This window comes from Cyanistes caeruleus, chromosome 3 (genome assembly GCF_971803275.1).
Source record: "Cyanistes caeruleus chromosome 3, bCyaCae1.hap1.1, whole genome shotgun sequence".
NCBI lineage: Eukaryota > Metazoa > Chordata > Aves > Passeriformes > Paridae > Cyanistes > Cyanistes caeruleus.
This window is the reverse complement of record NC_141703.1, coordinates 1344806-1371635: the sequence shown is the minus strand read 5'-3', so window position 1 is coordinate 1371635 and position 26830 is coordinate 1344806. Positions and strand designations below refer to the sequence as shown.

At 47.5% G+C, this 26830-nt stretch overlaps 1 protein-coding gene across 9 annotated transcripts in view; it reads left to right on the top strand.

Moving 5' to 3' along the window:
* ITSN1 (intersectin 1) overlaps positions 1-26830 on the top strand; it is a 97999-nt gene that overhangs the window by 3874 nt on the left and 67295 nt on the right. For 4 of the 9 annotated variants that reach the window (XM_086883891.1, XM_086883885.1, XM_086883884.1 and 1 more), the window contains exons 2-4: positions 22224-22283; positions 23408-23500; positions 24152-24215. In XM_086883891.1, coding sequence (XP_086740017.1) covers positions 22256-22283; positions 23408-23500; positions 24152-24215 — 185 coding nt within the window. In that variant the 5' untranslated portion in view covers positions 22224-22255. Of the gene's footprint in view, positions 1-8295; positions 8350-8868; positions 8955-11091; positions 11155-11282; positions 11356-11811; positions 11926-18697; positions 18810-20855; positions 21040-22223; positions 22284-23407; positions 23501-24151; positions 24216-26830 lie in introns of those variants that run through there. The other 5 variants (XM_086883886.1, XM_086883888.1, XM_086883889.1 and 2 more) reach the window with 5 other exon arrangements.

Here is a 26830-nt window from a genome sequence, read left to right as displayed (position 1 = left end):
AAATAATTTTGAGTGGGAAAGAGTGAAGAGAAATATTCTTGGGCATTCCCAGGAAGAAACATTATTCTATTTTTGATGCAAAAGGTGCATTTTTACAGCATTCCCTTCATTGCAATCAGTCAAAACACAGAAAACTTAACTGACATAGCACATCCATGGTTTGGTTTTCTCTTACCACTTACATGTGTTGGATATTATATTTTACTTTTTCATGTGTTGTTTTTAAGGTAATTGAATTAGTGTCCAAGTGGACTTTTTTTCCCTGTGAACTCTGCTTTTCAATAAGTTGTGTGGTAAAATGCATGTCTGGAATTGTAAAATAATCATGAGTGTCTGAAACATCAGTCTCTGCTGTGCTTCTCTTCCACAGCACTTTCCAATCCCCTTTCTCTGTGCTGTCCCTCATGGCTGTGTGTGCCCACAGTTGTGAGAGCTGACCTCTCCATCCCATCTCCATCCCATGGGTTTGTAAGAGTAAGGTTTTATGGGATGGCAATCCTGGAAAATCACAGGCCTGATGGTATATTCCATGTTCCAGGGAAATATACTGCTACTAATAATGTAGATTTAGCAAACCCTAATGACTCTATTAAAATAATTCCACTGAAGACCCTTTGTCTCAAAAGCTCAGGTTTTTCTTCGTGTTTTGATCCTTCAGATTTCCAAGAGGATTCTCTCCCTCAATGTCTTTGAAGGATCCAGCCCTGGGCATGACTAATTGGCTGTAAATGACTGGACAGGGGTTTGGCTTTGTATCATCTCAAGGTTCATGTGCTCCATAGAAGTGCACAATTTGTAGGAAATAGTTATTCACACACTTTCAAAATACACAGAACACCTGGATTTACACCTGTAATTCCTGAAGGAGGGTTCCCTTGCAGCCAGCTGGGGTGGTTGGCACCTCTCTGCAGGACTCAGAATGAACCTTCTCTGGAGCACATGGGTTTCTGTACTTCCATACAGAACTGTAAATATTTACTGCAGTTAAATATTCCTGTGAAATAATCCAAACTACCAGAGGGCAGGGCTGGATCTTGGGATCTTGGGCAGGAATTGTTCCCTGGCAGGGTGGGCAGGGGCTGGGATGGAATTGCCAGAGCAGCTGGGGCTGCCCCTGGATCCCTGGCAGTGCCCAAGGCCAGGCTGGACATTGGGAGCTCCTGGGACAGTGGGAGGTGTCCCTGCCATGGCAGGGCTGGGATGGGTGAGCTCTGAGTTCCCTCCCAGCCCAACCCATCCTGTACTTTTGGGAGTGGTAGTCCAGGTTTTCCAATCTCCCTCTGGAATCCTGCAGGAATCCTGACACCCAGAGGGTGCCCATGGCAGAGCTGCTTTGGGGAAACAAGAACTTTTTGTCTTTTCTGACAGCACCTTTAGGTCTCTCTGTTTGAGTCCTTGGAACCAGTGTATGAGAGAAAGGTTTAAGTGATGTCTGGTTGTGTGTTTGCAGAAGAGCTCCCACCCATCTTGGGGGGAAGGAGAAGAGGCCTCTCTTGTTTTCGGCCTGATGCTCCTCCTGCCAAGCACACACGGACTTTTTGTTCCTTGCCCTCCCAGCTGAACTGTGGAGATCCAACCTTGGCTGCTGGGCAGGGAATTCAGCTGTGTCTGTACAGCCTGAACAGCCTCAGCTGCCCAGCTAGCTGAGGCTGGAGAAAGGCAGCTGCACATTCAGCTTCTGAAGGTCAGGGGGAGTTTGGGAGGGCTCTCTCCATGGCAATCTCTGTCTTGTGGTACAGTTTAACACCTCTGCTTGTGTGTTGGAAACTTGCTGCTTTTAAGTGTTCACAAGACTGATCTGAAAACTGAAGATACAGTCAAGCCAATTCTGTGTTAATCACAAATTAAATGCAGAACTATGTTAATCATCATGCCCTTATGGTGATAAAGCCTTTTATTCTAACTGTAAAAATACATTTTTTTAATTTACATTGCAATTTCAGATTCCCAGGCACCAGGTTATGGGCTGGCCTGTGAACTGCAAGGTGCAATATTTAATGGTTTTTAAGTAAGTTTTGCATGTGGCCTTCAGGTGTGGACAGATTCTGTGAGGATTCCTGTGCTTTTGGTGAGGAGGTGCAGCCAGGAGCTCAGTTACCCAGTGCAAGTTCTAATAACTTCATAAATCTTCAGGGTATTTTGGGGAAGTACAGTTAATTCTTACAGAGAATCATAAAAGCTGACAACTAGAGAGCTGTGTTTTGTAATAAAATGCCAGTAATTTGGTCATGTACCAAATGGGATGATGTAATCGTTGAATTTCTTGAGCAAAAATCCTGACATTTTCCTTTGAGTCACATGTGAGCCCCAGCTGGATGAACTCAGTTCTCTGGGGCTCTCAGACAGACAGGCTGCTGTGATACTCAGGGCTGGGGCTGGTGGCTGTTTTGCACGGACATTTGGTGTAATTTGATTTTTTAGAGGCAGCTCTCTGCCCTGCACCTTTGCTGCAGCTGCTGCCTGTGCCTGTGGTTGCTTTCCCAGCTCCCTGACTGCAGCCATCCCCATTCTTACCTGTTCTTTCTTTTTCTCTTTTGTCCTGCATCTGTGTTTCTTCATTTTAATGGTCTCTTGAGTTTCAGCATTATCAGCAGGCTGGCAGGTGTTCTCTCCCTCTTACCCTTTGTATTTTGTGTTCATGGGTTTTGTTCTTTTGGTGATTGTAAGGGCCAATCCCAACAAGGAAAAACTTTGTAACTGGAACTGGGTTTTAGAAGGATCTGAAATACTTCAAAAATTTTCTTCCTTGCTAACACCTCTATTCTTCATTGTGAGCTTGAATTGCAAACAACAGAATAAACATCAAAGAGAAGAGGGCAGATTTTTTTGTTGGAATAAAGTAGTGTGGCATGAAGTTACTGTAGGTGTTCAGGGAAGTAAATTAAAAAGCAGACGTGTAACAAGGTTTTCCCCCATTCTTTTCCAACTGCTCCTTATAGTTGTCTTTTTTATAGATGTATTTTTTAAAATTCTGGTTTGTAAAATTTCTATTCAGAGGAAGAGTTCAAAGCATGAACAAAGCATGAAGCAAAAGTGTTAAAATATGTTTTCACATAAGGTCATCTATACTGAGACTCACAGCAGGACATTGTGGGTTTTTGAAGTGTTTAAGGACAAAGTTTGGGAACAGCCATTATCCAACTTGGAAACTTGTGCATATTCTGCTGTTCTATTCTCATTCTATTTCAAACCACACTAATATAACCTGCTCATTAAAGAGCAAACAGCAATCTGCTATTTAATGTAATGCATGGATTTTAAGAAATGTGACTGAAATCTAGTTTGCTGAGAAATGAGGTGGCTTCAAGGAAATGTTGTCAAATGATGGTGACATGGCCAGAAGGCAAATGCAGTTTGTTTTTTGGGTGGTGTAGCACTGGATGCTGTGGAGGCATTACTGACCAGCTCCAGCTGGCTGTGCTCAGGGATCCCTCGTTCCATTGGGTCTCAGGGTTGGAAATTCCTGTGGGCCCAGAGCCCTTCAGATGCCTTTGGTGGGACAAAAGGGGATGTTGGGCTTGTGAAGATCCTTAACTAACGTGGGACTGAACCAGATGGATCCTCCCAGTTGGTGCTTCCTGGTCTCTGACCCCAACCTGCTGAAAGGTGTTCAGAATGTGCTTCCTTATCACAGCTGTTATCAGAGTAATCTGAATGGAGCTGAAACTTGTGCAGCATTTTCACTTTACCAGTTCTGTGCTTTTTTTAGGTTGTTTAGTCATCTTTTTTTGCAGAGTCAGAAGTTAAGGATGACCCGTAAATCCCAGAGCTCTGTGCGGTGACTGGAAAGCTCTTGTGACACAGGAATAGGAAGTTCTCCAGCTGCAGTCTGGCAGGATTGTCTGGCATGGATTGTTTGGTGCTGCTCTTTCAACTCAGCATCTAAATCTGAGGGCATTGCTTCGAACTCGTGCTGTCTGCAGATGATGCAAGCAGAACAATTTTGCTTTGTGAGGAGGGAAAAAGCTGCATCCTTTACAGTCAAGTGCTCTCAACGTTGCTCTGAACTGCTGACAAATGCTATTGTATGGCTCAAAAAATAGCTTAATCTGTATTAGCTACTGGGGATATTTAACCCAAAGAGTTTTAGAACTTAAAAGCAAACCCCTGAGTGCCTCTCTTGTCCCTGCAGCACTCCATGAACATGTGGTATCCATTGCTGTTCTTCTCTCTGGTGAGCTGGGACAGCAGCAGGGAGCGGCTGCAGCTGGCCCAGCAGGGATTTAGGTTGGCTTTTAGGGCAAGGCTCTTCTTTCCCCACAGGCTGCTGCCACTGCCCAGGCTCCCCAGGGAATGGGCACGGCCCCGAGGCTGCCAGAGCTCCAGGAGCATCCAGGGATGCCCAGGCTGGGCTTGTTGGGGGGTCTGGGCAGGGCAGGGGGGCACTGGGGGATCCCTGGGGGTCCCTCCAGCTCAGGACATTCTGTGATTCTGTGATTTTAGGAAATCTGGTGAAGTTTGCTGTTAATCTCACTTTTGAATACTGTTTTTGTACTGCAAAATGTGATGGGATTTCTGAGCCTTTAGACATGACCATTTCACTGAATCCCAGGATCCTGAGGCTGGAAAAGCCCTCGCAGCCCGTGGAGTCCCAGCTGTGGCCGATGCCCACCTTGTCCCCAGCCCAGAGCCCTGAGTGCCACGTCCAGCCCTTCCTTGGGCACCTGCAGGGATGGGCACTGCAAAGCTCCCTGGGCAGCTCTTTCTAGTGCTGATTTGTGCTGTTCTTGTTGTTCAAGCTGCAGCCAAACTCTTGAGGTTTCAACCGGAGAATTCAGAATTTCTCAGGCAAAATGGTGGCATCTGAGCTGGTTTCACTCTGCTCCAGCTTGTCTCTTGTGACAGACTTTGCTGAGAGAGGAGGAGAACTGCAGGACTGAAAAGAGTAAGGCATATGTGGGATTGTTTTTTCCTTGCTGTGCTCCCCACTTGCTTGGAGGCAGGGTAAGAACTGGAGCTCTGACCTTTCAGTGCCTTGGCTCGTACTGGTGCTTGGCTCGCGGAGCTGAGCGTGTTCCAGGGATGACATGTTAGCTGGAACCTCAGCCTCACAGGCTGCTCTCTGTTCAGCTGCACTGGGTGCTGGGTGGGCTCTACTGATGGCTGAATAATAATCCTTGTGCCCATTGTGTCTTGAGGGGTTTTAAGGACTTCCGTGGAAATAAGAGGCGGGGAGGATCTTTTGATGGGTGATAAAGTTGCTGCAATCAGGAATCACACCAAGCAGCAGAAATAATGTTGCATTTTTCTTGCTCTCTATGTGCTTCAACCAGGAAAATGTTATTCTGTAGCTCCAAGGAAATCAGGCTATCCTGCTGGAGTTGCTTTCCTAGAGTTTCTAGAATCTGTTATGCTAATGCCAAGTTCTGGCTTTCCCTGGATTACTTTAATACAATCCTGGATTAAACCACCTGAGGTTTGTTAGGGATAGCAAAGCACAATCTAGCTGGGGCAGGGCAGCAACTACATGCATGCAGGGAATATAATCATGCTGAATCTCTCCAGTTGTTATGTTAAAATGAGACATTCTGCTTGGGAGGTTCTAACCAGTGACAGAAATTGAGTCCTCGTGTTTAAAACACCCTCTTGAAAATCCTGCCAGCATTATGAATGAAAAATGCTGACTCAGTCCAGCTTTGTGCACTGAAATGAGACTCAGGAAACTCGAGCACTGAAATTCTGGTGACACTTCATTTCCTTTTGTGGGCAGGTTTACTGTGCTTTACCATCCTTCCCAGCTTCAGAAGGGAGAAAAAAAAAAAAGGAAATAATTTCTTATTAAACAAAAGTTCCTTGAGTCCTCCTCAGAGACCCTTGTGAGCGATTTCTCTCTATCTGAGGTACCTTTTAGCTGGAGAGGTTTGGAAAGGCAGTAAATGCAAGGGCTAGAAAAGGCTGGAAGGTTGCAGGTGGCCTGGATACAGCAGGATGCAGCTTCTCTGGCTGGCTTTGCTCTGACAAATGAGTTTAATGTGAAACCAGCAGTGTCTGGTTCTGTACCAGGGGCTTTACCAGGGGCTTTTCTGGCAATCCCTGAATGGGTTGGGAGGGACTTTAAAGCCCACCCAGAGCCATGGCTGCCATGGCATGGACACCTCCCACTGTCCCATGTCCAGCCTGGCCTTGGGCACTGCCAGGGATCCAGGGGCAGCCCCAGCTGCTCTGGGCACCCTGTGCCAGTTCTCCAGGAGTTTTGTGAAGGAGCTGAGATCCCCACAAGGAGCCAGGCCCTGCAGCTGGGGAGGAGAGATGGGAAAGCACCAGGTGAGCAGGTCTGACCAAAGGAGAGAAATGGAATCCATCTCAGCTGAGGCATTTTGCAGTCCCTGCAGGCACATGGAGTGACAGGACAAAGGGGAATGGGGTCTTGGGCAGGAATTGTTCCCTGACAGGGTGGGCAGGCCCTGGCACAGGGTGCCCAGAGCAGCTGGGGCTGCCCCTGGATCCCTGGCAGTGCCCAAGGCCAGGCTGGACACTGGGACTGGGAGCACCTGGGACAATGAAAAGTGGGAGCAACCTGGCAAAGTGAATGAGCTTTAAGGTCCCTTTCAACCCAAACCATCCTGTGATCTCAAACATTTATTTACCTGTTGAGTTCTGTTGTTATCCCTGTACAGTATTATGAAATCAGGTGAATACATTCTACCAATAATTCTATCTTGCATTAGATTGGCTTTGTCTCTCATTAAAGATTAAAAACTTTATTCTATGAAGATTTAAATAGAAACAAAGCCTTACTGTGATAGAAGGAAGCAGAGCTGTTACCTAGTTAGGTAACACTAGGTAGGTTTTTGATTTGTAGACTTCTAAAATAAGCATTCTGAGGATGTTCACTTGGGCTGATGTACATGAACCTAATATTAGGCTTGATTTTCCTTATTTTTACAAGTTACCTTGAGGTTATCTCTTTTGTGTTTGAGCTAGGGGAAAGCACACACATGAATTCTCAGGGTGTCTCATTCTTGTTCTGCTGAGAAAAGAGCTTCAGCTGAGGTGCTTGTTGGGCTACAGCAAGGAGGTTGGATCTTCTTACTGTTCTGCACACCAGGGAAACCTAGAACAGGAGTGGCTTCATCTAAACATGGGGCCAGCCAGATCACTGCATTGTTCTGAGAGTTTACAGAACCCAGATTAAAGAATCCCAGGATCCCAGGGGCTGGAAAAGCCCTCGCAGCCCAGGGAGTCCCAGCTGTGGCCGATGCCCACCTTGTCCCCAGCCCAGAGCCCTGAGTGCCACGTCCAGCCCTTCCTTGGGCACCTGCAGGGATGGGCACTGCAAAGCTCCCTGGGCAGCCCCTGCCAAGGCCTGAGCTCCCTTTCCATGGGCAAATTCCTGCTGCTGCCCACCCTGAGCCTCCCCTGGCCCAGCCTGAGGTCTGAGCTCTCCTCCTGTCCCTGTTCCCTGGCAGCAGAGCCCGACCCCCCCCGGCTGTCCCCTCTTGCCAGGGACTTGTGCAGAGCCACAAGGGCCCCCTGAGCCTCCTTTGCTCCAGGCTCAGCCCCTTTCCCAGCTCCCTCAGCCCCTCCTGGGGCTCCAGCCCCTGCCCTGGACACGCTCCAGCCCCTCCAGGGCTCTCCTGCTGTGATTCATGTGCAGGTGCCATTGAAGGACTGATGTGTTGTGTAACTGCTTCACCTCCCCTGAAGATTCCCTGATAAACTCTTCCAAGGGACATGGAAATATTAGGAAAGTTGGCCTTTTGGTGGGAGGAGTGCAACCAGTGTGGAAAAGTCTCATGCAAATGCTGCTCCAGAGGAGAGAGGCTGCTGGAGTGATGTTCTGGCAGAGTAAGAAAAGGTGCACACCTGGTTGTCTGTTTATCTGCTCCTGGTTATCAGATTTGTTTTAAACTGCCTGAGTTCTGTGCAGACCTGAGATTTACACTGTGTTTTGGATCACAGCAGTGAACAGAGTTTTCTCCTCCCACTAGGAATAGACTAAATTTGTTGGGAGAGTATTTGGCATTTGTATCCAGTTTGTTCCGTTTGAAAAATATCTCCACAGCTGGTTGCTATAGAATCATTATATTCCTTCCTGATTCAGTGGTTAGTGTTGGATACAGTGGAGAAGTTATTGGCAAGGTAGCTGAAAAAATGTGTGAAGTTCTTTGTCCCTGGGGATGGTGCTGGCTTAGTGCCTCCTTGCAGGGCTCCTTTATTCCTGGTTTTCAATAGCTGGCAGGAGCAGTGCTGGTGGATCTCTGACCTCTGGCACTGTGGATCTGGTTACTCATATTTTTGGCCAGGCTGTTACATTTTAATGTTATGGCTCATTTTTTTTTTTTTTCCCCTTAGATCTGTGTATCTGTTCAGTCTGTCCAGTCTAGGGAGAAGCATTTAAAAAATGAGGTTTGTCTGAGTTTGTTATGGGTCTCAAACACTGAACTTAGCATTGAAACCAAATTAAATCTCACTCGCAACTCTGAGATCCTGTTTGAAACATCTATGATTCCCCCTCAGGCTTTTTGTTGGTATTTTTTTGTGTGGTTTTTTTTTTTTTTCCCCCTAATGCTTAATTCACACATGATTTCTGTGTGTTACTGGGGCTTGATACTCTGCAACTGCTCTTCTCCAAAGCAGATCAATTCTTCTGCACACAGAATGTTTTCCAGGGCTCCACTGAATTCCCATGTGCAGCCCCCTGGAATATCAAACCTAAAGCTTTTACCTATCTAATGAAAACTTTTTTAGTATTTGGGGAAACCAGCCTGAAACAGCGTGGGCAGGATGCTTCATGCCCTTCATCCTGTATCCCTGCAGGATTATTAGGAATGTTCTCTCCAGGGTTTGGGGGAAGCCACAAGTGGTGTTTGCCTGTTCAGGCAGGTGTGTTTGGATGTGTCTTAATATTCTGCATGTTTTATTTAGAAGTGGTCTGACAGCTTCCTGAACTGTCAGCAATGAAATGAATTTCAAAGAAAGACTCACAGAAGATTCACCAAATTTTGCAGTAGGTGAGCAAAACACAAAACTTAGTCCTCTGTGTAGCCTGATTTGGGCTACTGGCCCAGGGTGTCCAGAGCAGCTGGGGCTGTTCCTGGATCCCTGGCAGTGCCCAAGGCCAGGCTGGACATTGGGAGCAGCTGGGACAGTGGGAGGTGTCCCTGCCATGGCAGGGGTGGGATGGGATGAGCTTTAAGGTCCTTCCCAACCCAATCCATCAGGGATTCTGGGATTTCTGGCTTCAGCTCTGCCGTGCCAATCTGTGTTTCAGGAAGTTTTGCTTCCCTTTTCCATGGTGGTTGTTAGGTGTGTCCCCAGTGTTCCCTGACAGATTCTAGTGTGCATTGTCCCAAGGTGTTGCATTTCCTCCCCAGTTTCTTTGCCTCATTCCCACCTGATTCTGCCAGTTGGTACCTCCAGTTCCTGGAGGATTTTAACAGTGCTCTGACACCGTCCTGGCTGCTGGCAGCCAGGCTTTGGGAGGCCCCTGCAAGCCCTCATTTGGGACTCATAAACAGGAACCTTTCAGAAGGCTGAGGGAATGATCTCAGGATTGGAAGATGTTGATTTTTCTGCTGGGCCCAATTCAAAATTCTTTTGTTCATGTCTTGAAGGAACAGGAGGTGCTGCTTGGGGTTTATTTTTCCCTTTATTCCTACTCTTCAAGCATTCCAATTCTCAGCTGTCCAAGCAATGATTAAAAGAGCCATGGACAAACATATGCCCTGATAGTTGTGTTATTCCTTAATTTGTCCTCATTTCAATCCTAAGAGTTTAAATAATTAGTAAGATTCTTCAGCAGGGTTGGAAGCCATGAGCTGTTGCCATATAGAGCTCCTGTAGCTTGAAAGTTGTCATGGATAATGTTTGCTGGAGAGTACAAATAAAAAGGGAAGTGTGTGAGTAAATGGCCTCTTCAACGCAGAGTGTAAGGGCATCTCTTGCTGGGGGACTTAATTGAGGATTATTTGCTGCTGCTGTTTTCTCCTTTAAACATAGGAAGTGGCTTTTATTTTTTTACTGGATTTTTTATTTTCTTGTGTAATTTGGGGTTTCCTTCTTGAAAGTTGCACCAATCCAGCTGAACATTTGGAGTGCTGAGTGCTTGGCTTCTCAAACTGTCAGCAGCAGCGTTTAATCAGATGAGAACTGAGGCATGTTCATGTAGTTTTATCTCTACAGGTACTTAATTATTCATTTCTGTGAGAAAGCAAAGTGGATTTGATGTAATAAGTACTCCATAGGGCCTGATCTGACTGGTCACAGCTTGGGAACTGAACATATCACCTGGAAAATGCTGCAGATCATCCTTGGCACCTTCAGTGCCTCTGTTGGTTCTACATTAGGAAAGTACAAAGTGCTGCACTCGGGTTGGGGCAACCCCCAGGATCAATCCAGGCTGGGATGAGCAGATGGAGCAGCCCTGGGAGAGCTGGGCCTGCCCCAGCGTGGGCAGCAGGAAAGGGATTGGGATTGTGCCTGAGCCCCCTGAGGTGAGACCCCACCTGCAGAGCTGCCCCAGCCCTGGGGCCCAGCCCAGGGAGCAGCTGGAGCTGCTGGAGAGAGCCCAGAGGAGGCTCCAGGATGAGCAGAGGGATGGAGCAGCTCTGCTGGCAGCAAAGGCTGGCACAGCTGCCATTGTTCAGCCTGGCCAGGAGAAGCTTTGGGCTGAGCTCAGGGTGGCCTTGCAGGGCCTGAAGGAGCCCCAGGAAAGCTGGAGAGAGACAATTGCCAAGGGCTGCAGGGCCAGGAGCCAGGGAATGGCTGCCAGGGGCAGAGGGCAGGGCTGGATCTTGGGATCTGGGGCAGGAATTGTTCCCTGGCAGGGTGGGCAGGGGCTGGGATGGAATTGCCAGAGCATCTGGGGCTGTCCCTGGATCCCTGGCAGTGCCCAAGGCCAGGCTGGACATTGGGTCTGGGAGTTTTAGGTCCTGTCCAAACCATTCTCTGGTTCTATGTATTCATTTTCGTGGTGTCAATAGTGGTTGAGTGTTACTACCCTTTTCTTTCCCCAAAGGTGGACAAGTTCATTTTGTGGCAAAAGTTCAGATTCCTTCCTCTGCAAGTAGCCAACTCTTCACCTCAGCAAGTTCATTTTGGGTTTTCTCTTCACTTCAAGCACCAGTAAATTCCTGTGGTATTTTTCAGGAGATTTGACAAACTTCACTGCTGATTTTGAGGAAGGCTTTTTTGACCAATGAAGGTTTGATTGTAAGTGCTTTGGTATAGGGTGATTTTGAATACTTGAAATATTGACAACTTAATTTTTCCTGTAAAATATTTTTAGGTTACACTTCTGCAGCCAAGTGACTGCCATAAATTCTTGCTTGTTGTTTCAGAAGGTAATGATTGATGAAGCTGTGGATTCATCATTAGAATGCCAGTTTTCATTTTGAGGTCTCAGCTTTGAAGGTAAATAACCAGAAATGTATTTTTAGCAAGCAGAGTTGATTTTGGAGATGTTGGCAGTTGCCAGCTCACAGAGAATGCTGAGCTGGAGTGGAGCTGAGCTGACTGCAGTGCCAGCTGGGAGAGCCTGTGCTCCTCACGCTGCCTCCCCAGCTGGCCCCACACCCTGCTGGGGACTGGGTTTGCTGCTGCAGCAAGTGGCCCTCGAGCCATCTCCTGTTGGAGTCACAAGACTGCTGCCAAGGCAAATTATCCCTATTTTTAACAAGCCAGATGGAGAAATAAAGGAATCCTGATCCACAGTCAGGGGTGACAGCACCTTCAAAGTAACAGCAGTTTCTGATATCACCTGGATGAATTGGGATTGTTGGGTTTAATCCACAAGTATGAGGTGTGAATTGTGCAACTTGTTCCTCCTGTGCTATAAATTGTACAAAATTTCATATCTGTCATTGTCAGGCACTGATCTCTACTCCCTGTGAGCAGGGACAGGACCTGAGGGAGCAGCTCGAGCTGTCTCAGGGAGGTCTGGGCTCGAGATCAGGAAAAAGTTCTCTCAAAGCTGCTGTTAAGGCAAGTCAGACCCTAAAGGAAATTTCTGTCTTCAGATCATTGCTCTGTGGTGGGTGTAGCACCATCTCCTGAGCAGGTTTCATCTCTGCCCAGAGGTGTGAGCCTTGGAAAGTTCAGTCTTTGGGAGGTTTGGCTGGAGGGCTGTAAGAGCTGTGGGAGTTGGAAGGGGGAAAGGGATGAGTTGTGTTTATACCACGGAGTTGCTCTCTCCTGCCCTTCCTGCTCTTCATCATTCCTTGGCCCTCCTCTCCCTGACTTCTCCTTACCATGTTTCTTCACTTACCTTTTTTCTCTCCTTGCCTTTGCTGAGGAAACATCCTGGCTTGGATCAGCCTCAGTGTGTCCAGCAGGAGCAGGGCAGGGATTGTCCCTCTGTGCTGGCTCTGAGAGGCACCTTGAGAGCTGGGTCCAGTTGTGGCTCCTCTAGGAGAGCCCTGGAGGGGCTGGAGCGTGTCCAGGGCAGGGAATGGAGCTGGGAAGGGTGTGGAGCCCCAGGAGGGGCTGAGGGAGCTGGGAAAGGGGCTGAGCCTGGAGCAAAGGAGGCTCAGGGGGCCCTTGTGGCTCTGCACAAGTCCCTGGCAGGAGGGGACAGCCGGGGGGGTCGGGCTCTGCTGCCAGGGAACAGGGACAGGAGGAGAGCTCAGGCCTCAGGCTGGGCCAGGGGAGGCTCAGGGTGGGCAGCAGCAGGAATTTGCCCATGGAAAGGGAGCTCAGGCCTTGGCAGGGGCTGCCCAGGGAGCTTTGCAGTGCCCATCCCTGCAGGTGCCCAAGGAAGGGCTGGACGTGGCACTCAGGGCTCTGGGCTGGGGACAAGGTGGGCATCGGCCACAGCTGGGACTCCCTGGGCTGCCAGGGCTTTTCCAGCCCCTGGATCCTGGGATTCTCTCTTGAGGATGCAGAGTTCAGGGTGGCTCTGTAGGAACCAGCCTGCTGCCAGCACACAGCCACACTGAGCGAGGATCAGGCTGTGACTTCCCAGGAGAGCAATTTGTGGGTGTACTTGGGCACTGATTATCAGTCAGCATGTTAAAAACTTGCAAATGTGAGGGTTTTAAGGAGGAGGTTTGTTTTCACAGCTGCCTTGGCTTTCTTCTTGAATCAAACTTGAAAGATTTTTTACATCTATTATGTTGGGAAATCAGCATCATGTTACAATTTTGCAACTGGATTTTTTTCCCAGTCCAAGGCTGCCCCACAGCCTTGTAGCAAATTTTCCTGATTACAGGGAATTGCAAACCAGTTGACTTTTGAAGTACCCACAGGGGAGAAATTTGTGAGCTACAGTAAATAAACCTTCCCATGCCACAGATTTGTGACTTACAGTAAATAAACCATTAGCACTAACAACAGCCTTAATGTTCTTATCCTCTTGCAGGAAAGGAATTTTTATCCTGGAAAGACATATTAAAGCATTTCAGGACAGGAAAATTACTCTTTGCAATGTTATTAACTGTCCAGACTTCCTGAGTCATTTAAAGAAGGACCATAACCAAGTTTTCTAGAGGCAGCATGGAAAATGCCTGTGCATGTGGTGCCTCCCCTAAAACCTGCATCCTTCAGAGCAGCTCCATGTAATTCTGCAGAGAGGTTGAGCATCTCTTCCTGTTTGATACATGGATCTTAACAAAAAAACAAAACCTTGTCTTCCATATCTAGATTCTTCCTTGGAGTTCTTGGCTTTGTGTGCATATCCTTATTCTCTCCTGCATGGCCTGAAATGATTCCCAGCCCTTGGCAGAAATGTGGAGTAGCTGGAACTTGGGGTCACTTGGAGTGGTCCTGTTGCTCCCTCAGTGGTTCAGTGATGCTGCTGTGGGGCAGAGCTGGAGCTGAAATCTGGCTGTTCAAACTCTTGCCTTGACCTGTAGCTTTGTGTAGAGACAAACCTGAACCTCATTCTGTTTGCTTTGGGGAAATCTCGTTCCATAAATCCTCGCCCCTCAAGTCTAGTGAAGTAAATACATGGAAAGTCTTCCCTGGTTTTGTGTCTTTTCTGCTCATTTATTTGCTGTGTCTGAACTTGTCATTACCACTGGTAATGAATCCAGGATTATCCCTGACCTTGTATCTCAGCATTAGAAGACAGCAGGGTTGGATGAGATTCTGGGGAGAAATCTTTGTGTGAGGGTGGGCAGGGGCTGGCACAGGGTGCCCAGAGCAGCTGGGGCTGCCCCTGGATCCCTGGCAGTGCCCAAGGCCAGGCTGGACATTGGGGCTGGGAGCACCTGGGACAACTGGGGAGGTGCCTGTGCCCAGGTGCAATGGGATGAGCTTTAGGATCCCTCCCACCCCAAAACATTCATTGATTCCTTTACCCCAGCCAAGGGTTGAAATTTTTCCAGTTGCAGGAATCTGGTTTATGTGAAGTTGATGGGAAAACACAGTTGTCATCTGGAAAGAAAGCTTGGCATGTGCCCTTACACAATTTTTTTTTGTCATTTGAATATAGTTGCAGTCAGTTAATAATTTATGTAATACAGAAATAGGATTTTTAAGTTAGATTATGCCTTTTAAAATGTATGTGTATATTTACATATGTTCTATATGTATCTACAGTTTGCATTTTATCTTGCAAGCTGTTTGCTCTTTCCCTTATCCCATTGCATGTATCACTTGCCTGGTTTTGTGGTCACACCTGGAATGGTTTTGCTCTTGTGTGAAAACTGGTTCTAGGCATTTTGAAGGGAATTGTTCTCATTTCAGGAAAACACCCAGGAAACTCTTGCTTTGGGATATTCCCTGTCTCATGCAGTGAAGTCTTTTTTGCTTCATTTCCTTAGAGTGTGCTTAAGGATATTTTAAATAGGAGGCAGGAGCTCTAGCAGTGGAACTTGATGTTTAATTCCTTGTTTAGGCTTTATGCAGCCTCTGCATGCTTGACAAAGGGAGAGAGTCCCTGACCCTCCCTGTGGTGCCTGCTCAGCCCCCTTTGCTGTGTAAGGAAATCCCTTGATTTTACAAATGCCCAAGGGCCTGTCCTGTGAGAAACAGCCCTGAAGTTTCAATGTCTGTTCCTCCAGCATTTGCATTTCTTCCCTATAAATCTGCTGTTTCTTTTCTGCTGGACACTTTTTCTTCCCAGCCACCTGTGCTCAACGGGTGTTGGAGCAGCAGGGCTAAGTGTGACCAGGAAGAAGGTGAATGACAGAAAGCCTGGCCTAAATGCCACAATTCAAGTCTGCTTGTGCATCTGAAGAGCTCCTCGTGTCCTGCAGAAGTTGAGAAGACAAAGCTTGGAAGAAATTCAGAGCAAAATGTCCTTGGGTGGGAGATAGGAGCAGCCTCAGGCAGTGGTGCTGTGGGCTGACACAGCTACTGAGATGCTGATAAGGCTTGGTAGATGCTGAATAATTCTCCTATTAAATGACTGGTTTGAAAATCTGCTTCCCAAATCAGCACCAGCAGAGCCTGGCACTTATGTAACTGGGAGAGTTCAGGAGAGCAGCTGCTAGCAGTGGACAGAGTGACCTCCATGACTCCTTCAGGGGACAGAGCCTTCGCTTTCATCACCAGTTGGAGCCTCTCCCTGCCCTGCCAGACCTTTTATCTGCTGCATTTGCCTCGCAGGAGGGGAAAGGGAATGGATGTGCACATCCTGAACTCCCTGACTCAACACTTGTGCTGATTCAGGGCTTTTTCTTCCTTCCTGCCCTTCCCCCAGCAGAGCTGGTACTTAGTGGCAGAGATGGAGAAGGTGAAGTGAAACTCAAGTGTAGCAGATTTTCTTCTTCTTTTTCGTTGTCCCCATTTCAAAGGATCAGCTCTAAAGTTGAAACAAGCACGTGGATTTTCACAGCATAGCTATGTGGGATTAGATCAGGCCTGCAAGAATTAAATTTTGGGCTGGTAGGCACCACTGCTGTCCCAGCCAGACTTTACAGCTCTGACCTATTCCTTTAGCTGCCCTAATTCCTTTAAAAACATTGAGCTGGATCAAAACATGGGAGTTCCTGTAGAGTTGGGTCATGGGCATCTGTAGGAAAGGGAGGGAAGAAGTTTATCAGCCACTTCCTGGAATATTTCCATGATCTTCCTGACTTGGATGTGCTGAGCAGTGTCCCCCTCGCTACAGGAGGTGGCCCCAGGTGGGTGAAATAAGTGTGTGAGTTGATGGAGGAATAAGGAAAGGGATAATCTGCAAAAAGCCACGTGGTAATTTATTCTCTAACCCATTTGGGCTGGTTCTTGCAGAGGCAGTGACAGAAGGAACAAGGTTGGTTGTGGTGAGGACTGCAGAGAAATGTGGTAAAGGGAAAATGCCCACAGAAGTGATCCAGGGCTGCACTGGGCTTTCAAAGCAGCTGTGCTCTCTGGGAGCTGAAGAGTTAAGGGTGGCCAGGTTAAAGGTGTGGTGTGACTGTCAGACTCCTCTTAGAATATTGTACTCCCATAAGATTAGGATAAAACTGGCACTGAGGGGCTCCAGAGCACTCAGACTCAACCAAAGCTGGACTCCAGGCTTTGGCCACGCTTCCCTTTTGTTCCTGGAGTCTCTCCTGAATGCCATTGCTTAGGGATCCTAGAGCCATGGACACAGCTGGAGGAACAGCTTGGAAATGAAGTATAACTGTCTTCAGTTTATGGGATGGAAGTAGCAGAACCCACCTGCTGTACCTGCTTCTCTTGGTATTCATGGAGTGGTGACTCCATGAATGGGTCCAACTTGATGGGTGGGGCTGGGAAGGACCACAGTGGTCACCTGGTGCCAGCTCCCTGCTCCAGCAGGGCCATCCCAGAGCTCAGGGCACAGGGCTGTGTCCAGGTGCCTCTGGAATATCCCCAGGAGGAGACTCCAGCCCCTCTCTGGGCACTGCCCAGGGCACAAGTTGTGCTCCTGTGCAGGGGGAATTGCTGGGCTCAGCCCCTGCCAGTGGCTCTGGTGCCATTGCTGGGCCTGGAGCAGAGCCTGGGCCTGCTCTGCCCCTCCTGCACCCAGGGACGGACAGGGACAGCCAGGTCTGAGGCCCCTCTCAGCTGGGGCTCCTCTCCAGGCTGAGCAGCCCCAGCTCCCTCAGGTTCTTCTGGGCACAGAGATGCTCCAGGCCCTTCCTCAGCTCTGCTGGATGTGCTCGAGGAGCTCCAGGTCTGTCAAACACACCAGAGCTGGAGATCCAAGGGCACACAACACTCACATCCCACAGGGGTATCCTGCATTTCCTTGTCCTGCTTTCCAGATCATTCTTGAGATTAGTGTCAGGCTGCTGTTAAGGGTTATTGTGGGTGTGCAAGTATTCCAAACTACCTAATTCTTGTCTTTCAGATTTTTGGGTTGTTTTGAAGGAGGAGAAGTCAGAGATTACCCACTGCCATTGTGTTAATGAGGATTTTTAACATACTCCCCCAAAACAAACAAAATGAGCAAACAGGTTGCTGCTGCACCTGTGTGAGTAAAGGCAACTGAAAAAAAGTGAACAAATTGTAGCACTAAGAAACTCCTGGAATTCCTGCTTTACAGGGTCTGGTGGTTCTGAATGAAGCCACCAACTATTAAACTGAAAATAAAATAAGGTACTTATTTCTTATTAAGAGGTTTAGAAACAGTTGAGTGATGCACTGGCTTTTCATTGTGTTAAAATGAGAGTCAATCACCTCTTGAAAAGGGTGCTGTAATCCAGTCACAGTTCAGTTTGAACTGGAGTTACTGGGGTGAGTTATGTGTGAGAGATCCCGGGTGCTGGAAAAGCCCTCGCAGCCCAGGGAGTCCCAGCTGTGGCCGATGCCCACCTTGTCCCCAGCCCAGAGCCCTGAGTGCCACGTCCAGCCCTTCCTTGGGCACCTGCAGGGATGGGCACTGCAAAGCTCCCTGGGCAGCCCCTGCCAAGGCCTGAGCTCCCTTTCCATGGGCAAATTCCTGCTGCTGCCCACCCTGAGCCTCCCCTGGCCCAGCCTGAGGCCTGAGCTCTCCTCCTGTCCCTGTTCCACCTTGGCTGTCCCCTCCTGTCAGGCAGATGATCTTTAATATCCCTCCCAGCCCATTCCATGATTCTGGAATACAGAAGTGACTTCTCAGCAGTTTGATCATTGCCACAGGTGTTGAAAAATGTCTGCAGTGGGGAGGTGCTTTGCTAATCTCTTCTGGGTGCTTGGTACAAAATAGAAGAAATGGCAGGACTTGACATTTGTGAAGGTTTTTATTTTCCCAGTTATTCCTATAAGGAACAGAAACCCTGGAAAATTTTACGAAGTGGTGGCTGAGTTAAAATCTGATCTCCAAAGAGCAAGGATCAGAATTCCCTGAATGTTTCAAAATACTTTTGTTTTGAAATATTGTTCCAAAATTACCAGGCTTTGCTAAAACTTTGAGTCCCTTGACTGATCCTGGTTTAGAGGCTTTCCCATGGAACATCTGCAAACTCCAAACCTTGCTGTCAGCCTGGGACACTCATGTGATGTCCTGCTTGGGGGGATTTTGTTGTCATTTGGAATTCTTGGAGGATATGAGGACTTTATCTGGTTAGGTTTGTCCCTTTTTTTTTCCTGTAGGAGGAGGAAGGTGACTGATAAGTGGCCTCAGGAATTAATTTTGGCATTCAGATCAAGAATTATCTCATAAGGAATTGTTTAGGAATAGAAATGCTGTGTTGCATTTTAGGGAAAACAAAAATAGGATATTTTTTGTGTGAAACATGTTTGTGTAAAGGCATACAGGGCTGAAATAGCTCAATTATTCTTGATTTATACCTCCTGTGGCTTTATTGCAGTTTTCTCTGTAAACATGGCCTCAGCAGAGCACAGCTAACTTTAAATAGAAACTCTGATAAAGTTTTGAGCCGTGTTTTTTAAGTCCATGTATAATACACTGTGAAAGGAATTTTCATACACGTCTGACTCCTCTGAATAAATGTTTTTACTGGAGTTATTTTCAACCTGCTCAGTTTTTCGAGGTAAAATCTTTAAACATCAGTATTTAAATTTAGATATGAGCTGAGATTTTATATATATGGAGTTGGTTTCTATGTGGTTCAGTTTTACTTTTATATGAACAATTTTTAGGGTTACATTTAGGTCATATATATTTTATATGTATATAAACACTGCTTGTGTATAGAACATTGGTTTATGAGAAGAAATAATTTGGAGTCAGGATCAAGAATTTAAGTTTGAGCTTAGCTACAGCAGTGGAAGGTGGAAGAGAGCCCTGAGAGCTGAGCTGGCTGGGCAGGGCCTGTCTCCCTCTCTCAGAGCTGGGGGTAAGCAAATGTTTCTCATTAGTGCCTATAAAGATAATTGTGTAGGTGATAGAAGTTCCTAAGTTGTACCTAATGTAAAACTGGTGCTGTTGGAATGCCCTGTTCCTGGTGTTTGTTGTACATTTTCCATCCCTGTGCCAGGAGGAATCTCATCATCCCCGGGTCAGGCGTGGGGAAAGACTCCTTGTGCTCTGAGCTCTGTGGGAATCCATGGAAAACGAGCTTGTGGAGTTTGCTCTAGTGGGAGGTGTCCCTGCTGTGGCAGGGGTGGAACTGGATGGGCTTTTAAGGTCCTTCCCAACCCAAACCATTCCATGATTCTGTGATTTCCCAGACTTTTTGGGCTTTCCCCCTGCCAGGTGACCCAGAGGTCAAGCCCTGGAATCCAGGAGATGTTCAGTGCAACTGGAACAGCTCTCAGAGCCAGGGGCCTTTCTGCCTGCCCAGATCAGCACAGGCCAACAGCCCTGAACAGGGGCAATCACAGGGAGCAGCTGTGGAATGGTCCTGTGGGCATTTCAAATTATTGATCTCCTGGAATGTCATTGATCTGGCACTGCTCTCCCTGGCCTGGGAGCACCAACGTGCTCCAGTGCCCCACAGACCTGACAGGAGGAGAGCTCAGGCCTCAGGCTGGGCCAGGGGAGGCTCAGGGTGGGCAGCAGCAGGAATTTGCCCATGGAAAGGGAGCTCAGGCCTTGGCAGGGGCTGCCCAGGGAGCTTTGCAGTGCCCATCCCTGCAGGTGCCCAAGGAAGGGCTGGACGTGGCACTCAGGGCTCTGGGCTGGGGACAAGGTGGGCATCGGCCACAGCTGGGACTCCCTGGGCTGGGAGGGCTTTTCCAGCACCAGGATCCTGGCCTGATTTCTTTCCTTCACAATACTTCACATATATATGATATTTTATAATATAGCTGTGCCAGATGTTTTTGGGGATAAATAATAACTGTTCTCCATCCCTGAGCTCTTCAACCCCAAAAGCAGAATCACAGAGCAACTTGGGTCAGGATGGACCCCAGAAATCCATTGGTCCAGGCTTTGGGAGAGAGAATTGGGGCCCCTGGTGTCACCTCAGTCATGCACAATGAAACCTGTGGTTATGGAACTTGGGGGATCCATCAGCAATAAACAGTAAACTCCAGCATGTTCCTGCAAGGGAGAGATTTGTCTTTCCCTCAGTTTGCTTCCCTGTCTTCCCTGTCCACAGTTGTCTCTTGTTTGGGTTTCAGCCTCTCACATTTAAGCACAGTTCTTTGCTCCTTCACTTTATTCCTCCATTGTGATTTCATCTGGCTTTGGGTTTTTCTCTCTTATTTTCTTTTTTTTTTCCTCTGGAAGTTCTTTGGAATAGTTTCTGCTTTCCTTGGCATCCGGCATGGGGCTGGTGTTCAGAGTTCCCACTCCCTCTCCTTTTCCTCCTGTGTTCAAGGCAAAGGGGAGTCAGTTCCTTTGGAATCCTGGCAGTCTGTGGAGGAGGCTCTTCCCTGAAGGTCTCAGCTCTGGAAATGCTCTGCTGCTTCCCCTTTTGCTAAAAAGAACAGATAATATGGAAACTGCCCGGGCTGTGAGAGGGGGACTTCTGCTTTGGGGCTTTCTTCTTTATTTTATTTATTTTAAAGTTTGGTTTTGTTTTAGTTTTTGTTTGGTTGGGGTTTTTTGGTTTTTTTACTTTTTCCTCCTTTTTTCCCTCCTCCTTTTTCCTCCCCTTCTCTTTTTTTTTTTCCTTTTATTTTTTCCTCAGGGTTTCCTTGCAGTCATAAAACCCAGCAGCATCTCTGAGCTCTTTCGCGCAGCAGAGTACAATAAGAAAACACAGGCAAAGATAAAAGTGCTGATCTTTCAGCTCTTCAGGAATGCTTTTGGGAGCACAGGGAGCTCAGTCTGAGCACTTGGATCTCTGCACCTGGAATTTGAAACTTTTTGGGGTAATGTAATGTTCCAGGATTGTGTGTGCACGGAGCAGCATCAGCTGCCTTCCCTGGCCTTGGGCACAGGGCTTTGGAGTCGTGTCCTTGGCCAAATCATGAGGAAAAAGAGTCAGGATTGTGTCCATCATTCCCTAAATTCCAACTGCTGGGGAGCCTGGCTGGCAAAAACGCCAGGGGTTTGTGCAGGGACATCTGGGGAGGGGATACAGAGGAGGTTCCCAAGTTGGAAGCCAGCAGAGAATGTGGGAAGTGTGAAAGGGGGATGGGGAGGGGAGCAAACAGGAATTCAGACAAAAGGAAATTGTTGGTGCAAGTGAATGCCTTTTCTTAGGGATATTGATAAATTTCTGCTGCTGTTCAAGCAGCCTAAATTATTCTTCCAATTCTGTTCCCCTTTGCCTTTCTGCTGTTGCCTGGAAGACACGAGTGGAATCTGGCAGGACAAGAGGCCCTTGCTCATTGTTGTGCGGCTCCGGTGCTGCTCATTGTCCCTTGGCTCAGGCAGCTCATGTCAGCCTTTGTGTGCAGCAAGAAAAATGTTTTTCCTTTTCTGTGTCCAGATGAAATTTGGAGCCTGTGTGGCTGCTTTGTTTGCAGAGCCAGAGGTGCTCTCCTGGGGGCTCCCCCCACTCCCACAGAACCTTGGTGCTCCTCAAACCTGCGGCCAAAGCAGCCTGGACATGAAGCTCCATCTTTATCTTGTGTGTGGTTTAAAACAAAGGCACCCTGAGCAAGGGCATTTTGTGTCAGGAACAAAAACCAGATCACTGATGTTGGGTTTCAACAGTTAGAAATGGAGCCAATTTCCCTCCTAAGCAGGAGCAGGGATTGTGACACTCAGGAAAGTCATGGAGCAGCATCCCTGGGATCTGAGCTCTGCCCTCACTCCATCTCTGGCTATTTATAAAGAAATACTTTTTTATAAATAAAGGCTGGCTTTGAGGCTGTTCTTAAAGCAGAATTGAAACGTAGCAGTTTGCTGGTAGGAAGATGCCCTCATAGATGCACAGGGAGGTACAAAAATGAGACACTGAGTTTTGGAAGTCCCAGTTGGTGTGGGAAGTATTGATACAATCCTGCTTCTTCAGTGCCTTTTTTTTTTTTTCCCTGTAGTAGTTAATCATACAGAAAATATGTGGAAAATGGAATATACTATGTTGAATATCTATTTTTTTTTCCAGGCATCTATTAACAAGCTAAAAGTGACAGAACCATGGCTCAGTTTCCAACACCTTTTGGGGGTAAGTGGTTTCTGGTGTGTTCTGAACTGCTCCTTGTGCAAAATCTTGGTGTAAACACATTCCTTTCAGAGAGTTTTCCCTAGGGAAGTGTTTGTGATGGCTTTGCAGACACCTCCCAGCCAACAGCACAGAGCCCTGTGTGCTGTACTGATCCCATCCAGCCCCACTCTGTCCCTGCAGGGCACATCCAGGCCACTCAAGCAGTGGGGCACCACCTCATCCTGTTCCAGGTGGACTGGAGAAATACAGATGCTTTTTCCTTTCATGGTTCCTGGACTTACTAGTTGCTCAAAGGTCCAGCAGATGCCTTTGGGTGGTACCACTTCCAGTTTTTCCCTTGTTGTCCTGTCACCCACATTTAGGTTAGAGTAAAGGGAACACATTTTTTAACCCTTCATTTACAGCAGGAGAAGTTGCAGCATCTGGAGATGCAGTGAAAAATCCAGGATGGGCCCTGGCACTGCAGTAGGGACAGGATTTTTGCTGTTCACATGAAATCACATAATCCCACAGAATCCCAGACTGGTTTGGATTGGGATGCTCATTCCATCCCACCCCTGCCATCCTTCCACTGTCCCAGGCTGCTCCAAGCCCCAATGTCCTTGGACACTTCCAGGGATCCAGGAGCAGCCCCAGCTGCTCTGGGCAGCCCAGGGCCTGCCCACCCTGCCAGGGAACAATTCCTTCTGAATAACTCCCCCAGATTTCCCCTCTTTGAGTCTGAACCCAACCCTGCTTGTCCTGTCAGTTCCTGATGAACAGTCCCTCTTCCTTGTAGGGCCCTGCAGATCCTGGGGATCCATCTGGGAGTTGAGTTTTGCAGCTGATCTGCAGAAGGATTACAAAAAGAAATCTCAGTGCCGAGACAGAGAAACTGCTCTGGTTGTACTTAAAGGTTGCATCAGGACATTTCTGTGGGCAGGGTCAGATGGGATAGTGGGCAGGAAGATTTGCAGGTAAAAAGGAGCTGGAATTCCAGCTGGGTGTGCTCTGGGGGGCAAATGACCTTCCACCCTTGTGTTGTTTGCAGAGGCCCAGAATGCTGTGAGATTATTACAGTCAGAAAGAAAAGAGGGTGTTTTTTAGGTAGTGTTAATGTCATTTCTTCCTTTCTTTTGAACCAGGCAACCTGGATATCTGGGCTATTACTGTGGAGGAGAGAGCGAAGCATGATCAACAGTTCCATAGTCTGAAACCAACTGCTGGATTTATCACTGGTAAACAAACAGTTCCCACTTCTAATTTTGTTTAGTTAAATCTTAACTAGTGAGCCTAAATGTGTGCAGAGCTGCCTGCCAGACATATGGTCATAATAATTAGAAAATTCAAACAGGTGTTTCTTATTTTATATTCCATTGTTCAAATGTTTTGCCACATCAGCCCCAACTTTTCTGTTATTTTCTGATGTTTTCTCTTCCCTATCCTGCTGTGGAAGGGAGTGATGGGTTCTTTGTGCCTGGGGCCAGCCCACCACACTAATATTGTGATGAATAAAAGGTCTGATTTAATCAAGGTGTGTCAATTGAACTGAAATCAGGTTTAGAAATTCAGTTTGTACAGCACTGACATCAGCATGGTTGACCTCTTGGAAAGATCTAAATGCAGAACTGATTGAAGCAGTGGGAAGCAAAGCTCCAAATCAAGGAATTGCACTGATCCTAATAAATTTTCATCAAAATTTGGTCTCAAAGGCAATAGGATTCCTGTTACTCTGTTCTCTTACACTGAATTTTCTTAGTGCTTTGTAAATGATCATCCCTCATGGAATGGGTTGGGCTTCTGTTGCAGGTATTTTTACCTCCTGATTCCCCATTCCTTCTGCCAGCTGTTTGGAGCTGGAGCTGAAGCCTGTCCTGTTTATTTTACAGGTGATCAAGCCAGGAACTTTTTTTTCCAATCTGGGTTACCTCAGCCAGTGCTAGCACAGATATGGTGAGTGTGGGGTGGGTCTGGGGCCAGCCCAGCTCGGGGGGTGGGTGGGAGATGCACACACACTGCTGGCAGTGCTGGGCTGGCTGAGCCTGTGCCCCAGGGCACTGCAGGGGCAGCTGGGCAGCCTGGAGCCCTGGCCTGGCCTCACTGGGGTGAGGGACAAGTGCTGGCTCCTGCCCTGGGGTCACCACACCCCCATGGAACAGCCCAGCCTTGGGGCACAGGGGCTGGGAAATGCCCCAGGTGTCCCAGGTGGGCAGGAGGCCCTGGGTGTCCCAGCAAATGACAGTTTGAAACCCTCATCTCAAATTGCTAAATGCTTTCAGCTCTGTTAAAACTGCACTAACACAATTGCTAAGCACAGTAATTAGTTATAAATCTGCTAATGGGAGAGCCTGAGCTCTAATGAGCAAGACCTGGAATATTTGTTACAAAAATGAAGATTGACATAGACTATTTCCATTGGAGTTGGAGCTTGAAACTGGAAATTTTTGTTGCTCCATGGTGAGTTCAGCCAGATCCAAATCTGGTGCCTTTTACACAGCACAGACATTCCTACACTGCCAGATTTTCCTGAGGAATTAAGGTGTTTCTGCTCCTAATTCTTTGACCCTGCCAGACCTGGACCTGTGTGTGGAGTGCCAGGAGCCAGGGAATGGCTGCCAGGGGCAGAGGGCAGGGCTGGATCTTGGGATGTTGGGCAGGAATTGTTCCCTGGCAGGGTGGGCAGGGGCTGGGATGGAATTGCCAGAGCAGCTGGGGCTGCCCCTGGATCTCTGGCAGTGCCCAAGGCCAGGCTGGACTTTGGGAGCTCCTGGGACAGTGGGAGGTGTCCCTGCCATGGCAGGGCTGGGAATGGGTGGGCTCTGAGATCCCTCCCAACCCAAACCATTCCGTGATTCTCTGATTATTCATGGTTTGCATTAATAATATTACTACCAACACAGATTTTGGTGCTAGACAGAATTAAAACTGGTTTTTATTCTAAAATGGTAAAAGAGCAGAGGGATGGAGAACCTTGGAGAAATCTGCTCCCTTTTCCTCTGTGAACCATTTGAGAAGGGAGTTTATTGTCATTACAAAAACTTTCTGGTGCAGTAAGGGCTGTTAAAGGCAGAATTTTGCTCTGACAGGAGAAAGAGAAGAATTATCTTATTGCTTTGGAAACCTGCATGCCCAGATCTACAGGGCTTTTAAATAAAGAGCTTATTTTCTTTTCTAATTATCTTCATCTTACAAATATCAAAGCTGGTCTGATTGTCTTTTTTTGATTGATTTGCTGAAGCTTCAGTGAGTGTTCAGATGTCCCTTTGGAACTTCTCTTGCCTCTAAATTAAACAAGGAAAGAAGTTTTGTCTTAAACAAGACATTCTTTTTCCAAAAATGTTCCATAGGCATTGGCTTTAAATAGGTGTTAACAGAACCAAACAGTTGTAAATAGTCTGACTAAGGATCTCTTCCCCTCTGAATTATTCAGTTTTCCAGGCTCTGGAGAGGAAGGGAATCATTCCACTCCCTCTGGAGTTGTCATAGAGACAAGACCTGCACATTTTTGTTAATGAAGCTGAACTAAAACTTACTCAAGCTGCCTTTAGAAATCATAAAGCAGCTCATGGACTTTCTCTGTGTCTCTCTTCTTTTTTCAATCATCTCTGAATTAAGAGGAGTAAATATTTAATATAGATATAGATCCTTGAGTACTTTTGAGGGGGAGTCCTGGAGTAATGAGCTCAAAATGTGTGAGAGATGGGAGCTGCAGAAAAGGGCTCTTCCATCAGTGTTTGCTCCTGGAATAGCTGGGTTGGGGTTTTGTAGGTGGCATTTGATTGTTACTGGGAGAGAAGGGGAGGGACAGGAGTCTTCAGGGAAGGGAGGTTGTAATTCTGAGGTGGAGCAATTTGTAAAACTCTGGAATTAATTCTCTGATATGAGAAATCCCAGGATAAGTTGGGTTGGGAAGGACCTCAGAGCCCCTCCAGTGGCAGCCCTGCCATGGCACGGACACCTTCCACTGTCCCAGGTGCTCCAGCCCCAGTGTCCAGCCTGGCCAGGGATGGGGAGTCCATAAGGAAGTGTCTGGATGTTTGTGTGTGGTGTTTTGGAAGTGTTTTCCTATTCTTGATCATTCTACTGATTTTAGCTACAGTTGATTGTAATCATTGAGAAAAGCCTGGCCTGTGTTTCCTAAAGGATCCCTCCCAGCTGGAGGGACACAAGGAATAAATCTGATCAATCCCTCATTTCTGGGCCCAGAAAACTTCCCCAGAATTCAGAGTCCTTCCAAGCAGCAGCTCCCTGGTTTTTATTAGCATTGAGAATTCCTGTGTCCCTTGTACTCCTCATTCAAGGAAAGAATCTCTGGGACCTCAGTGAGCAAAGGAGTGGAGTATTATGGTCTGCCAGGACAGCTTCTGTGCTGTTCTACCCTTCACCAGCCCCTCCAGGCTGCTGATCAATTAAGAAGCCTCTAATTGGGCTTTGAGCTGGGCCTGCAGTGACTTGGGAGATAACTGTGCTTAAGCAGAATAATCTGCTTTTCTTTAGAGCCCTGAGGAATGGGGCCTCAAAGAGCATCTCCTGTGTGCCTGGCCCCTTGGAATGAAAGGAGAACTGAG